General features: G+C 37.0%; 3 protein-coding genes across 3 annotated transcripts; all 3 read right to left on the reverse strand.

The window, feature by feature from the left end:
- Window positions 1-7: 7 nt before the first annotated feature.
- Window positions 8-4,379, reverse strand: LOC118437506 (reducing polyketide synthase swnK-like). Its single transcript, XM_035856549.1, has 6 exons — window positions 4,132-4,379; window positions 3,359-3,672; window positions 3,193-3,268; window positions 2,378-2,873; window positions 619-2,178; window positions 8-540 (listed from the first exon to the last, which is right to left on the reverse strand). Exons 1-6 carry the CDS (start codon window positions 4,284-4,286, stop codon window positions 358-360), a joined length of 2,784 nt encoding a protein of 927 aa, XP_035712442.1. The 5' UTR covers window positions 4,287-4,379; the 3' UTR covers window positions 8-357.
- A 4,013-nt stretch (window positions 4,380-8,392) lies between these two features.
- On the reverse strand, window positions 8,393-10,728 carry LOC110855737 (SEC14-like protein 2). Its single transcript, XM_022104146.2, has 7 exons — window positions 10,519-10,728; window positions 9,976-10,095; window positions 9,791-9,908; window positions 9,277-9,504; window positions 9,149-9,201; window positions 8,798-8,825; window positions 8,393-8,726 (listed from the first exon to the last, which is right to left on the reverse strand). The coding sequence occupies exons 1-7, from the start codon at window positions 10,636-10,638 to the stop codon at window positions 8,512-8,514; spliced, it is 882 nt and encodes a 293-aa protein (XP_021959838.2). The 5' UTR covers window positions 10,639-10,728; the 3' UTR covers window positions 8,393-8,511.
- A 258-nt stretch (window positions 10,729-10,986) lies between these two features.
- Window positions 10,987-15,058, reverse strand: LOC110855620 (zinc finger protein 493). The gene is made up of 4 exons (XM_022104029.2): window positions 14,839-15,058; window positions 14,337-14,763; window positions 13,310-13,768; window positions 10,987-12,777 (listed from the first exon to the last, which is right to left on the reverse strand). The coding sequence occupies exons 2-4, from the start codon at window positions 14,628-14,630 to the stop codon at window positions 11,587-11,589; spliced, it is 1,944 nt and encodes a 647-aa protein (XP_021959721.1). The 5' UTR covers window positions 14,631-14,763; window positions 14,839-15,058; the 3' UTR covers window positions 10,987-11,586.
- Window positions 15,059-15,404: the final 346 nt, after the last annotated feature.

Here is a 15,404-nt window from a genome sequence, read left to right on the forward strand (position 1 = left end):
TCTCCGTATTAAATTTAACCAAGTTTATTTTTTTCCTCAAAAATTGTAACATTCTTTCAATATTTATGTATCTCTAAAAGAATATGCGCATCCTCCACATCACTTGAGCGAAATGTCTAGCAGAATTTGCAACTTGGTAACGGTGGAAGCTTCATCTTTTACCGCTCTTTTTAGGTATAGCCGCCGTATCGATAGGGGAAAATGAATCGATCTGCTTCGGATCACCTTTTCCCATTTTGGAAATATTATGTTCAGTTTTGAAAAAAATTGGAGGTGTGCAAATCATTTGAAATTTGAAAAAATTCGACTAATCTGTGAAGACTTTTTCAGATAATATTTATCATCGTTAATTGGAATTCAATGCCTGGTTTCTTCAAAATGATTGCCGGGAACTTCAATGATTTTCCCAGACGAGTAGCGGTGGAAATTGTTCCAGTTGATGGAAATACCACATGTGTAAAGTTTCCCTACGGAAGACAACATGGTTTCCCAATCATTACTTTTTCTGCGAATAGATGGGATAGCAGAAATTTCCGAAATCTGAAATTGTTGGCATTTCAATCACATCAATTACAAAACCAAGGAATTCAAATTATTTTATTAAAGTACGATAATTACCTCATGCAAATTTTTTAGCACAAATGCGGAAAGCACCGGGTGTGGTCCTATTTCAAGGAACATGGTCAACCCTTCTCTCCCAGCCGACTTGCATGCTTGAAGAAAGCAAACTTTCTCCCTAGTGTGTCTCCACCAATAGTTTTTATCAACTTCCGATATAATTCGTCCCTCCACGCCAGATATAAACTTGCATTTCGATGGCTTCCGAAATTTCACACTCGATAGTAATGCATCATAATCACGTTCTATGGGATCCATAAGTTTGGAGTGAAATGCATGAGAGGAGTCAAGCACAAGCGTCGTGATTCCATTATTCTCACAGAATATTTTAAATTCATTAATCATTTTGTGTGATCCAGAAACAACAGTTTGCTGTTGGGAATTAACCGCAGCAATGTCCAAATACTGGTTTGAATTGCCAAATGCACGACTCATTTCCATTTTACAGGTACCCAGGTCACGAGCAACTACCAACATCCCCGAAGACGGTAGGACATTGATAAGTTTAGATCTGGTGGCTACCATCTTCAGAGCGTCCAGCGGCTTCAACATGCCAGCCGCTACCGCGGCAACAAATTCCCCCAAGCTGTGGCCCATGACAGCTTCCGGGATGACGCCCCACGATTCCCACAACCGGAGCAGACCAAATTCCACACAGAAAATGCCAATCTGACTGTACAATGTAGAACTGAGAAGATGAGCAAATTCATCTTCCAAAATGGCTCGCTTAATATTTAAGCCATACTCCAAGCTCAGAACGGAGTCACACCAGTCGAACGTTGACCGGAAAACAACGCTTTCGAAGTAAAGAGATTTAGCCATACCCCCATACTGCGAACCCTGACCAGTAAATAGAAAACAGAGACGCGGTGGTGTCCCAGGAATTTGTTTTGGTTTCTGTAGAGATTCAAGTGACGATATGATATTTTCGTTGGTTGATCCTACAACAACTTGTCGCACAGGAAAGTGTGTTCGGGATGTGTGCATTGTGTATTCCATGTCTTCTAGCGAAACATTTTTTGATGGTTCGAGTAAATCCTTGTACAGGTTTAACTGGGCCTGTAATGCTGTCTCAGTTTTAGCGGAAAACGTTAGAATTCTGTGTTGCCTGGAATCAGCGAGCGTAATGACCGGAGAAAGTTTGGTTTGCGGGGGTTCCTCGAGAATTAAATGAGCCTGAGCTCCGGTTATCCCGAAAGAGTTGATTCCAGCAATCCGAGGTTTACCACACATTTTTCTTTCCCATGGAATTGCTTGCATAGAGAGTTCGGCGGGTATCGCTGTCAGATCAATTTCGGGGTTTAGTTTAGTGATATGCAAATGTCTCGGTATGAGATTGTGGTGCATGGATAGAAGCGTTTTCTGTATTCCAGCAATCCCGCTAACTGATTCTGTGTGACCGATATTGGTCTCTGCCGATCCAATTATCAGCTTATCACGACAAGGGGAAGAGTACGCTTTTGAAATGGCAGCCAACTCGATCGGGTCGCCAAATATTGTTCCATGAGGTTCCACAAAATCTACATCATCAGGATGGATCCAGGCCCGTTCAAGTGCTAACTGCAAATTTAAAGCAAATATGGATTCAAAAAAATTGCAGTTAAATAGGTCGCTTTCCATGGAACTATTAATTGGTATGATGTTTAGAAAGGTTTAAGACCTATAGGGCTGGAATTATCCATGCTACATGTTTAAAGATAAGACATAAAAAGTCTTATCGAAATCAATTTCTACACACATTTGCAAGTGAGGTTTGTACCTGCATAGCGTTAGTTTCCACATTTGCAGTGGATGTGCCCATGGTTCTGCTCTTTCCTTCCCCCACCACTGCTGAACTACGAATCACGCCCCATATCCTGTCCCCATTCGAAACCGCATCCGACAGTCGCTTCAGAATTAGAACACCAACCCCTTCCGCCCTGCCAATTTCGTCCGTACTGGCGTCAACTGTCTCGCACCTACCATTCGGAGCGAGTGATCCCTCTACTATTCCCGGTGTAAAGGGGTCCAAAAGAAGGTTGGCTCCTAGAACGATAGCGAGGTCGCAAGCTTCGTTTCGCAATTTGTCGCAGGCCATGTCCACCCCCTCAATGGAGGTAGAACAACCACTCTCTGTAGAATAGCTGGGCCCGATTAATTCAAGAAAGTAAGATATTTTTGCAGTAAGCGGTCCAAGTTCAGTCCTCATATTGTTACAGAGGTCTTTTTCACTGCCTTCCGCTTTCTGCATAATGTCACGGTAATCGTTCCACGACCTGTTGTTAATATTCAAACCATTTTAATTTCGGTGCCGTGAAGGGTGGCTGGATTTGGACTGCATATGTGCATGTGATAACAAGTTGGACGTAAGGCATGCATTCTTAAAAGTAGTGTTATCCTTCCGTAAAAGTACTTTGTACTGTTAATTGAGCAGGCTATACCAAATGCAGAGTAAAATTAACCTGCTTACTAACGAGTTAAGTTTACTCTGAATTATCATAGTTTAATTAATACTGAATTAAGAGTGCAATTATTTTTCAAATGGATAGCAATATTTTTTAAAGAGTGCGGACTTGTTTTTTAAATTGTATCTACCTTTTCATATCCAGCTCAAAACAGTAGTTAATCTCATTCAGGGCCGGCTCTGTAGTCTCATTACCATAAAGGCCACCTGCAGCAAAGGTAATATTGTACAAAATTTTGTTTACTTATAATATCTCATAAAGTTATTAAGTTATTCATAGTTGCTTCTTTTTCTTACTTTTCAATGTTTCCCGTCCAACCACAAGTCGCATGACCGTGTCAAGATCACCGTCTCTCATCAACGTTGAATTCGCCACTATCGCAGCAAACTCCTCGCCAGTTTCCCCTAATTCGGACCACTGGACGCCATTTAGCCGGAAAAGGTCGTCACAGTTCTTGATTGGAAGACAGTTGCAATCCAGCAGAACGAATCGCTGCTGACGCTCACCAGCCATCAATTGCTGCAGTTTGAGTTTAGCCAACGATCGGAATGATAAATTCTCGACCGGTTTCGAAAAGTAAACTTTGTCCACTTCATCTTGCAGCAGAAAACTGAATCAAAAATTGCATATCAGGATAAAATACAAAAATGTGTCGGATATCCGATTTTTTAAAAATAATCCGTTCCCCAATTCGATCGGGTCGGATAGAATAAATATTTCTGCAAATTAAAAAAAAAACTATCGGATCGGTTATTTATTAAAATTCAAACAACGGAGTTTCTGAAAACCTTAATCGGACTAAATGCTGATAAAAAATGGAGAGAAAAAAATACACTTCAAACCTTAAGACACTCTAAAAGCTGTCTTTCCCTTCTGAAAACTAAATGAACTCCGAATTCCAACTTAAACAAGCTTTACTAAAATCAGAATAAAGTTCACTCGACAATTAATAAAGGTTAGGTACCCTGGATTCAGTGTAGCTTATTTAATACTGAATTTAGAGTGAGTTTACCCTTAAAAATTGTAACATTATTTTTAAGGGTGGACAAAGATAAATAAATATTCTCACCTGATTTCTCTCCTAACCTGATTACTCGCAATGACCATGAATGGCCTTGTGGTCAGCGTTCTCCTCAACGCTCTCGCCAAGCCGATGCATTTCCAGGCTTCAAAGTCATCCGAAGCGTAACTGACCCACCACCCGAGACCGTTAAGACCACCCATGTCTCAAAAAATAAGTTTTGAACTCAAGATTTCTGAAGTTTTGAATTTATATATTTTGTAAAAACAAAATTACTATCGTGTAGAAATATACAGCTTTACAAATGTACTATTGTCAAGAGCAGGATATGCAGGGTTTATATAACTTTTTGGGGAATTTTATTTCCTACCTCTTACAACTACCGTCGACATAAATATGTAATTTAGTTAACAAATTTTAAGCTAATTAAGAAATGCAACAAGGACTTAGATAGTAATGTGATTTAAGGTTATAAATTATCACTGGGCTTGTTCAAGATACGGATGTGAAGATAAACATGTTTTAGTTAGGAATTTATTTATTTTGGAAGAGCGAGGTAGAATTAAAACCGCACAGTCAGTTTATTTAGCCCGAGTCAGGTTGAACTTAAAATTAATTTAGTATTTGTACAATACCACCACTTCAACCGTTTTTATTATTCCACATATTCTTCCACATATCATCTTCGAACTTGATTCTTAATTTTTGATATGTACATATTCCATGTGTGTGAAATATTTCTAGTTTTACTAGCGTAATCGATAGGGAGTCAGACAGACGGACAACAATGATGGGCACATAAGCCATAACTCGAGCTAACAAAGCAGCCAAGGTGCAGGATTTCATGGTCCAGTAATTTGCCATTCTCGGTTGAGAAGTTTAGGCACGATTTCCATGAAACTTGTGCGCTGATAAAAATCCCTGGGTCAAACACATGATCCTCGTTGTTATTGATTTGGTAATAAATTTATACCGGATTGATTGTAGTTTGTTTTTGACTGGTAAATTTGTCATCACAGAAGTACACGTTATTATCATGACTGTGAACACACATTTGTACTGGAGCAAGTAGTAATTTCATACACGTTTATTAAGAGCGTAAATACAGATAAATTATGAACGTGTAAAGTTTTATCTAACTAGGGATACCCTATCTATGATAGTTGAAAAATGAGTTCTAGTTCAACTTTTTGCATGCACCAAGATATGTTTTGATTGCAAAGTGCAAAAATTTTTCTGCAAAACCAATTTGCTAATTTTTTAATAGCCTTCAAAGTTGGCGAAAATGGGGGGGGGAATAGGTGGAGTGGGAGCGGGTGGAGATGGGGGCGGTCGTGCCCCCCACTATACACTAACCACCTGTGACGGTCATTATTATCTGTGTGACCCAAGGAAATCCATCAGTAACTTATGTTTGATAAATTTAGTAACTTATGTATGTTTACTTGAAATTTAATTAATTGTAAGAAGATTTAGTTAAGTGAATGAAAAAAATTGATGCATGTTGAAGGCATTGTGCGCAGTGGTAAGATCAGTTTGCCCAGTTTGCGCACCAAATACTTACATCCTATTGTTATTTTAGTCATCTGCTCTTTCTCTTTTGTTAACAATTCTCTGAAAATTGTTCAATTAAGTAATCATATTAGCAATTACCACTCTAAATATGGCGAAAATCATTAAAGTGTGCGAATTGTTACTAGAATTAGTAAAACTAAAATATGACACCGCTGGAGTACCCGCTGGATAATTGACAGTGGCTTAAATCTTAACGACTTAGCAAGTGAAGGACTGATTTTAATCGTAAATTTACCTAATTTTTCAACCAGTACATGTGAAACGCTCGATGCATTGGAAATTTCCAGTGACGATGAAATTGACATTTACGGTGACAGTGCAGCTCAAACCGACGCAATTTCCGAAGAATCGTCATCGCAGGAATGGGAGGTTGAAAGTATCGAACATAATAATTATAATCTCGAAGAAATGATAAAGATTTAAAGTTTTACGACAGTGTTAAGTCAAATAAATTGTTTAAAACTAGACGACGTTTCCCTAAAATATCAACTTATGCAACAATTTCTCGGATGAAGACGTACATCGACCAGAATGGCAACAAACTGAAGAAGTTAAAAGATATAGAAGATTTTGTGTTCGAAAGATTTAATTTTGCAAGAGAATCTCTAATACACATTGGTGAAGTGGATTTAAAACGCTGGGGAATTATAAAATCTAAAGAATTATCTTTGCCATTCAAAGCTAGTTCAACTTGGGTCCATAATTTTAAGATTAAACATTGAATTGTGTCGCGAAAAATAACCAGATCATAATGACCGTAACAGGTGGTGGTAGTGTATAGCGAGGGATACGACCGCCCCCATCTCCACACACTCCCACTCTGCCTATTCCACCCCCACTTTCGCCAACTTTGAAGGCTATTAAAAAATTAGCAAATTGGTTTTGCAGAAAAATTTTTGCACTTTGTAATCAAAACATATCATGGTGCATACGAAAAGTTAAATTAGAACTCATTTTTCAACTATCATAGAAAAGGTATCCCTAGTAAGAGGAGTATTTTAAGCTCAAGGTTGTGGCCAAGTTATTCATTTTTCGGCAAGGAATGGTTTTCAGGTAGTTTGAGTGATATTATCACAAACTTTGGAAGGACGATGCAATTCATTCCATAAACTTTGAAGGTTACCCAGATCGTAAAGCCACTCTTAATAAGTCTGGACAAAATTAAAATTTGATGTGCCGCTACTGAGTAAATACTCAGTAAATGCTCATTTTGTACAGTTTAATGCAAAACTAAAATCTAGTCATCACTCCAGAATTTTCGGTCAACCTTGAGTATATTTTACATAGTTTAGTCTGGAAAGTTATAAATAAAAACAGCTATGTCATTTCAAATTTGATACGACTTTGTTTAGAGTGTGAAAATAATATATGTATAACTTGGAACATCATGTGCTGGATTCTGGTACATCGTATGAGCATATTTCAAACCAATCAAGTTCCGGCTTTCTCGTGTCATGAGTAGACAGAATTCATAATCATTATGATTTTGGTATTTACCAAAATCTGCAAAACTTATGTACGCAATGCATAATACGTATTTATACGTAAGCATACTAATTGGCATCATAATCAGTGTTGGTCTGTTGAAAGATAAAAGGATGATTCGTTAGAAAATTCCTTCACTTACTAAAAAATTTCATAAGTACCAATATGAGCTGAATTTCCTTAGAAATTGCTTTAATATGAGTCATTTTATATAATACGTAATTTCTTGACCATGAAATTCCAACCTTAGTTCTAAAATTCTAAATATATATATGCATATAAATCGCTTTCAGACAATCCGTAACCTTGGTTACGTACAAGGAATGATGGGGATTCATTAAATTGTAAGAGATTTTATCACCCGGCGAGTTATTAATAATAGAAAATAATGTACATGAACCACATTGATTTCTCGGTATTAAAGCTGCTACTTCTTCGTAGTAAATTATTTCGGTTCACAAAAATGTGCTTCGGATATGGTAGAACTTTAAGACCGAGCTATTACATACATACACCTCTTTACTTATCAGTATCACAGTGGTAGCGTCATATATGAATACCGGTTTTAATACTGGATTTCGAGAAATATTTGGTGGAGCATATTTGCAAATAAATATGTGCGACCCGTATGGTTACGTATGTATGCACTATAAATATAGCTATATTTGTAGGTATGTATTGTAGGTATACCTACAAGGTACTGACTCATCAGGTGACAAATCAATTGAAATATCGTACCACTCTGCTATGACTAATTAAATAATTTCATTAGTCATATAATTTAATTTAAATTATATGACTAATTACTCTACTCTCCACCATATATGTTCACATTCATTCATTTAATGATGAACGATTGAATTATTCATTCAATATTCAAAATTTGAATGAATATTGAATGAATATTTTATTCTGATCTTTGAATAAATGAATATTGAGTGAATATTTATTCAATTCGTGTGAATGAATAATGAATGAATTTTTTTCATCATTCATTTTTGATTCAATACTTAATACATAGGGAAAGTTGAGAAATTCATCTAATACTGTGAATTTTGAATAAAATTAATAATGAAGCCTTCATTATGAAGGAATGGTGAATAATGAATAAATGTCGAATAATCAATGAATATTATTATTAATGAGTGAATAACGAATGCATATATTTTGCTTAAAGGCTTTGAATGAATAAATATTTTTAAACACGTATCCTCTCCACTGTTAGAAATTTGGAATGGTCAAACAGGTATTAAATTTAACAAAGTTTATTTTATTTCCTTAAAAAGTTGATCATTTCTAAATATATGTAGCCTTAGAAAATATTTACACGTGTGTATCCCCTCCAAAACGCTTTACATAAACACATGTCTAGCAAAATTTGCAACTCGGTAACGGTGGAAGTTTCATCTTCTGCCGCTCTTTTTCCGTATAGCCGCCATATCGATAGGGAATAATGGCGGGATCGATTTGTTTCCGGATTACTTTTTCCCATTTTGATCGGTCCCCGTAAACTTTAAGCTTATCGATGGACCCCGTCATGAAGGGGCGGATGATACGGACCAGCGTGTCCACGACCCAATCCGCTAGTAAATCATGGTATAAATTATTCTTTGCTGACACATTTTGAACTAAATTTATCTACGGAGTTACTCACAATTTATCAGATACGCATAGTAGATCACCTAAATTAAATAGTTAAATGATATGTAAATCACTCATTAAATGAGCGTAAAAATAGAATTTCAATTCTTTTAGAAAATAATGGGGGTATTCATATATGTATTTCCTGGTAGCTTTGTAAACTCCGTAAGGTATGTTGAATAATTTGATCTCCTTAAAAATTTACAAAAATCTGGGACATAATTCTGCTTAAAAATATGCATATGTACAAGTTTGTAAAAGTTAATTAGTTTACGGATTTTACAAAGTTACCAAGCAATTGGCACTGTATTGTTCTTAAATTACTAAATAATAATAAAATAAAGTAAGTATGTAACTAGCTCACCTCAGGATAATTATTCTCGAAATTGAACACCATGGATAACACGAACTGTAAACCTGTAATGAGTGAGCAAATTTAAGCATTATGCTAAGCTTTTAGCGGGAAATTTGACTTAACATAGGAAGTATTACTGTTGAAATTGGCAAGTTGTCGATACTGAAGGCCACCCATGTCGCACAGCATGATATACGTGACGGGAGAGTTGTCTTTGCGGGGTCCCTTCATCTTGAGCTCAACCCCTTCCACGGCTGCCAACGCCTTTTCCCACATTTGGCCCTGGTGACGGTCGAACTCTTCTCGATTCCCGCCTGCATCCATGTACCCTCGAATGTCCCAGGACCCAAAGGGGAGCAGCATGACTGGCAATTTTTAAGAAATTTTGATGGAAGCTAAATACATTTGGGATTTTTCGCAATAAAATGGTCATACTAATCAAAAATTTTTATCAAAAACTGCTGTCAAATATGGCACAGTTGTCAAAAGAAGTTTCATGATTAAAAAGTTCAAAATTTCGAAAAGATAAAATTCAATACGAACTTCTTGAAATGTTTCTAAACTATTTTGACTTCGGTTTGTGGGATTTTTAAGGTTTGCCATGTCAGATACTAGATAGAAGCTTAAATATCACATATTTCGAAATCTTACCCGGATTTTGATTTCGGGCAAAACCCGTCATATTGTACCATAAAGACTTGTATAGCTTTGGGTCTGGTGCTGTATGTCGTAACTTGTCGATATTATACTTTTTCCTCCACTCGATGTGCTGTAAAATTAAGCAAGACAAATTGCAGTTTGCAGAAAAATGTATCCATGGAAAAAGGGGTACTCACGTCACGAATCATTTTTTCTGCCCCGTTAACATCCATCTTCTTCGCTCGGAGCCAGCGTAGCATTGTTGAGGCACCTTTCGCATGTTCGTTCCACATTATGTCGGCCACGCGAGATTGCAGCTATTTAATATATTTTTGAATGGATTTATTTTTTTTAAATAAAATTTTTAAAATTAAAAATTTTTTATCAATAGCATTTGTATTTGTAAAATAAAATTTCAGTATTTTTATTTCGTCACAAACTAAATATTGAGGGTATTCATGACGCCTTTATATCCTTAGTTTTCTTAATATCGTGAAGTAAATTACGACGGTTACGAGGTTTGGTGCATGCCGTAAGATTTTGTCACAAAAATTGCGTTACCAAGGTCACGCTTTTACGAAGCTTGGCCCCTTTTTCTGCGTAAACTATATATTTGACGATACTAAATAAGAAGGATACGAAAAAAATTGTGAATACACTCACAATTTGGTAAATGATTTACGATTATTGTCTTGAATACCCCTAATAGTAAAATTTGCAAAAATTGATATCTATTTTACCTCTTTCACCGCTCCAATCTCTTTCCCGACCGGACCCGCTTGCACAACGGGGGGTGCGATTTCATTTAAATTTTCTAAATTCCGTATCAACGATAACGCCGCGAGGGCAGAGAGGATCATTTTTTTTGTATTTAAAAAATTATTTACAAAGTCTGACGAAATCACGTTATAAATTTTAAGATAATCAAATTCTTACTTATTCACTATCAATGATCGTCTCTCATGGAATGAAGGAAAAGTGGAATAAATCCTTAATAATGATTTCCGTTCAAGGGGAGTTTGTTTGACTGGAAAAATTTGCATAATTGTTTTTCTTAACTAAAAATGAATAGAGTAAGAAATGTGCTAAGGTGAATTTCCTGTAATGATTTTATTTTTCCAATGACAAGTTCAATGTGAATGTATAACTAACGGAAGTTTGCATGATTTCGTCCTCAATCAGGTGACATGTGACAGGAAAGATATTTGTGGAGGATTAATTGAGCAGAAGTTCTTTATTTATTCAGGTATTTCTGAGAATCATGGATGATTAATAATTCAATGTGGTCCAGAAGAACAAAGAATGGCACAGACTGACGCCTTGCACTGGCCTGATGAGTATGTAATTAACATGGACAAAGTTTGCGAAATTTTGTAAATTTGCATACGTAAAGCGTGCATACATATCTTGAGAAATAAATAATTACATACATATCTACGTATTTAATGTAAAAAACGACATACATACTTAATTTAATTACATAACAATAACCAGTCTGAATATGTAGGAAACTAAATATTTTTTTCGTTGGGCGTGTTCACGCCAAGGTTTGTAGCTTTGTAAAATTAATTTACAATCCTTGCATAATACATATTCTGAAGACTTGCATACATACATATGTATCATATACATTGATATCAGTATGTGTACGTGCATGCTCACATATACTTATACATAAGTAAGTTTGCGGTTTCTATATATCCCAAACGCGACATATTTCTCCATCTGCGTAATTTTCTTACAAAGTTTCATACAAAGCCTACGTGAACTACATACTTATTTAATTGCAAGCAAAAATACTGATCTCGTTAAAAAACTCGGTCCAAATCCCCACTTTTATCATCCTCCTCACCTACATCACCCCTCCACTTATCTCCCACACCCTCCTCCTTATCCTTCTTCCTCTCCCGCTTCACCCCCTCATGCACACTTTTAATATGCACCCTCAAATTAAACGGGTTTGACAACCGCTTCCCACAAATTTCACACGTGCGCACTTCCGCCTCCGAATGCTTCGTTTTCCTATGTTTCTGCAACGCCATTCTCGACTTGAACGCACCCCCGCAGACTTCGCACATCCATTCCCGCTGCTCCGAATGTCTCGGCATGTGATCCTTCAGACCGGACGCGCGCTTAAACCGGGCGCCACAAATGTCGCAGGAAAACGGGAATTCTTCCGGGGGCGCGTGGTCAAACCGATGAATCGCCAAGTAGCTCGGAAACGGGAAAGATCTCCCACAACCCGGGTGCTCGCACGGGTACCGGGTCGGCGTGACGGGTCGGACCGGTTGGTCCGTAGAGGAATGAAATTTGGTCGCATGCAAGCGCAACGAGGTCCGCGCGAAGAAGCGCTTCCCACAATCGCCACATTTGAAGGGGCGCTCCAACTCGTGCACACAGCGGACGTGGATGGTGATATTGGAGGCGAGTTTGGCCGTTTTGGAACACCCGGGTATCGGACATTTGTAGAGGAGAGTGCCGTCCACTAGTTGGGACTCGTAATCTGGGCGACGTCCCCGTTTCTTGCGGGGGACGGGGGGCGCGAGAGGGACATGTTTTGTGCGGGGGCGGCGTGTGGGTTTGTTCGATGGGGGGAAAGTGTCGACGTCTTCGGGGTGGTAGGCGGCGACATGGCGACGGAAGGAGGACTGGGCGAAAAAACCTTTGCTACACGTGGGACAACGGAACGGTTTTTCGCGGCGGTGGACGCATCGCACGTGGATGGAAATGTTGGAGGAGGTTTTGGCCGTTTTGAAACATCCGGGGATCGGACATTTGAACAGTTTGGTGGAGTTGATGATGGTGGTTTCGTACTTGGTGGGGCGACCGGGGTGCCGTTTTGAGTTTGGACGAGATGATGGAGAAGAAGGGTTGGTTTTGGATGTATAATTTTCTAGTTCGTTAGTTTCTTCATCGTCAGACCAAGACGAATCTTGGGATTGTGAGGAATTTTCCCACTCGGAAGTGTGACTGCTTTGGTCGGGGTGGTCTTCTTCGTCCTAAAAATTAAGAAGGGTGGTCATGTAATTGGAGACAAAAGATGACATTACAAACTAGCCACGTGGGTATTTGAAACTAAATAAATTATTTAAAATAATACTGAAAGTACGGATAATCAATGCAAATTCTAAATTATAAAATTAGTGTGACTAGCAAACTATGAGAAACATTGATTTACATACATTATGTATTACATATACATGTACACACAGTTAGGCGCTTCACGCAGTCGTTGGGAACTTTGTAAATGAATCCGTGAAATCCTTAAATTTACCAACTTTTATAAATGTTTCATGGGAAAATTAGTTTACAACTTTTTGCAATCTTAATCACGTAAAGGACATCTTTTCATTTTGAAACTGTTTGTAAAATCAATTCTACCAAATTTTCGGATTTTCTACAAAGTTACCAAGGGCTGCGTGAATTGCCTTAATATCTTTGAAAAAAATTCCAGGGTTATAGTTATACATAATAATCCTTACTAATTTGTAATTAAATGAAGAATTATGTAAATTGCATAAAAATGTGTACCTCTGAGGAATCGTAAACTTTCACTCTCTTAACAACCCGACACGCTCGGATCCGATTTTGACTAGAATTTCCATCCTCATTACTCGAAGCAGGACAGGACTCTTCATTTATCTCGTAGTTCTTATCGATCTCATCTTTAATGACCTTCCTCGGCCGGCCTGGTGTCCGCTTGCCCGGAATTATTGGGGGCTTTGGCTTGGGTTGGGAAACTTTCGTTTTTGGGGGACGCCCCCTCTTTCGTTTCACTTTTTCCGGATTTATGACCACATTTTTGACGAAGGCGTCGCTGTCAAATTGCAACGGGTCCTCGTCCTCATGGATAAAGGTTTCCCACGAGTCTTCAACCGGCTCAGATTTTACGATGGACGTGTCCATATAAATTTCCGGATTTGTTAATCTTTCCTCCGAGCCGGGGTCATGCGGAGATATCAGGTGAGGATTTGGGGACGATTTTAACACCTGGAAATATTCAAGAAAAAAAATGAAACAAAATTTACTATGTAAGACTATGATCTTTTTAAAAAAATGATAAAGACGAAGGAAAAGGTTTTCATATGCTACGAATTAATTTTACATAATTCCATGTCAAAAAATTATAGCTGCAATTATTCAGAATTAGAATAAATTATTAAAATAAATGTTGGCAAAATATGTAACAAAATTAAATCAAAATTATGGGTAAAAAATATTAAAAGCTTCGTCAGAAATGTTTTTAAAAATTTTAAGCACAACTTTTTAGTTTTTGCATGCAAAAAATTATACATCCATATTTTACAAATTAACGTACGTATATAATTCCGGTTTAGAAATTAAAATAACAAATATCATAATATTGGAAATATACCTGAAAACAAATTTTGTAAAATATGGTTTAAAATTTAAGCAACTCAGAAATCTTTACAAAAAAATGTTAAACACAATGGATGAATTTAAACCTAAAATAACGGATCATAAATATATTCAAAAATTTAAACAGTCCTACTGTAGCACGATTTAAAAATAAAAAAAAAACCATTCCGAAGCTAACCTTAGTCTGAGTTTTCTTATCAAAATACGCCCCATAAAGAAGTCCTTCCTCCTTCGTCAGGTTAACGAAATCTTGAAAATTTTTGTATAGCTGGGTCAATATTGAGGCGCAGGTGGGACAAAGGGACCACCCATCTCGGTTATCGGCTGGAACACAATGTGGAAATGTGGGGATGAAAACGGTCGCAATTATTTTGGCGAATGTGACCTCGTCGTTTATTTGACTCGTGGCGAATACGTCTTCGTCCCTGGTCGTGGGATCAGTACAGTTTAGGCAGACGTAAACTGATTCCATTTTCAGGGCAGATTGTTATGAAAATTTGAAAATTTCTATTTTAAATTTTTGTCAACTTGAAATGAAATTAGTTTCTTGGTTCGATTTTGACTTGCAGTTTTTCTTAAATTGGCGTAATTTCTTGATGCGAGATCTGGTAAATGTGAAAATTTCAAATAATTTAGGTATAAATATTTTGTAAAAATAATTGTTGAAGTCTTGTATTCACCTGAATAAATATAAAATTTGAAATAAAGTTACAAAATCTGAATTATTTATGAATTATCGAATTTTAGCACGGTTTTAACTTGAATTGTTAATTTTAGCGAACTTAATTTTATTCAAGTTTCATATTGTGTAAATATGGAATGTATTTAATTAAATTCGGAATTAATTGGAATTGTGAAAATTTCTTGCCGGATGTTTATTTCTATTTTCATCTGTTTGGCCAGCCCGCAGCCCAAAATTCTCACGATGCTCGTGTCACTTTGTCTTCACGTAACTCTTTATGCACAGGTAAATGTGTTTGCATGTAAGAAATGCCGGATTTCTATGCAATTTCCATGCAAAACATTATAGGTCGCAGGAAACTGAGAAAATATGAGTTATTTGGCGTTAATTTGTTTAACATAATTGTATTTATCAAATTTTTACTTTAATTGTACATATGGAATTTTTTTAGACAAATCTCTTCAACAAAACATGGTCAAATACACAATTCTTTCATGCATTTTGTCGATATTGCGATTTTTCTCTTATAAATAAAACAAGACAAATGAACACGTATATCATCGC

This window comes from Folsomia candida, unplaced genomic scaffold, assembly GCF_002217175.1.
Source record: "Folsomia candida strain VU population unplaced genomic scaffold, ASM221717v1 Fcan01_Sc013, whole genome shotgun sequence".
Taxonomy (NCBI): domain Eukaryota; kingdom Metazoa; phylum Arthropoda; class Collembola; order Entomobryomorpha; family Isotomidae; genus Folsomia; species Folsomia candida.

Coding starts and splice junctions, on each gene's coding strand:
- LOC118437506 (XM_035856549.1), bottom strand. CDS start 4,286: ATGGGTGGTCTTAACGGTCTCGGGTGGTGGGTCAGTTACGCTTCGGAT. Junction 2,179..2,377: donor TGGAAACTAACGCTATGCAG/GTACAAACCTCA, acceptor TTAAATTTGCAG/TTAGCACTTGAACGGGCCTG. Junction 541..618: donor TGCTAAAAAATTTGCATGAG/GTAATTATCGTA, acceptor CAACAATTTCAG/ATTTCGGAAATTTCTGCTAT.
- LOC110855737 (XM_022104146.2), bottom strand. CDS start 10,638: ATGATCCTCTCTGCCCTCGCGGCGTTATCGTTGATACGGAATTTAGAA. Junction 9,909..9,975: donor CAGAAAAAATGATTCGTGAC/GTGAGTACCCCT, acceptor TTAATTTTACAG/CACATCGAGTGGAGGAAAAA. Junction 8,727..8,797: donor CTATGCGTATCTGATAAATT/GTGAGTAACTCC, acceptor ATGATTTACTAG/CGGATTGGGTCGTGGACACG.
- LOC110855620 (XM_022104029.2), bottom strand. CDS start 14,630: ATGGAATCAGTTTACGTCTGCCTAAACTGTACTGATCCCACGACCAGG. Junction 13,769..14,336: donor ATAAGAAAACTCAGACTAAG/GTTAGCTTCGGA, acceptor GAATATTTCCAG/GTGTTAAAATCGTCCCCAAA. Junction 12,778..13,309: donor AAGTTTACGATTCCTCAGAG/GTACACATTTTT, acceptor CTTAATTTTTAG/GACGAAGAAGACCACCCCGA.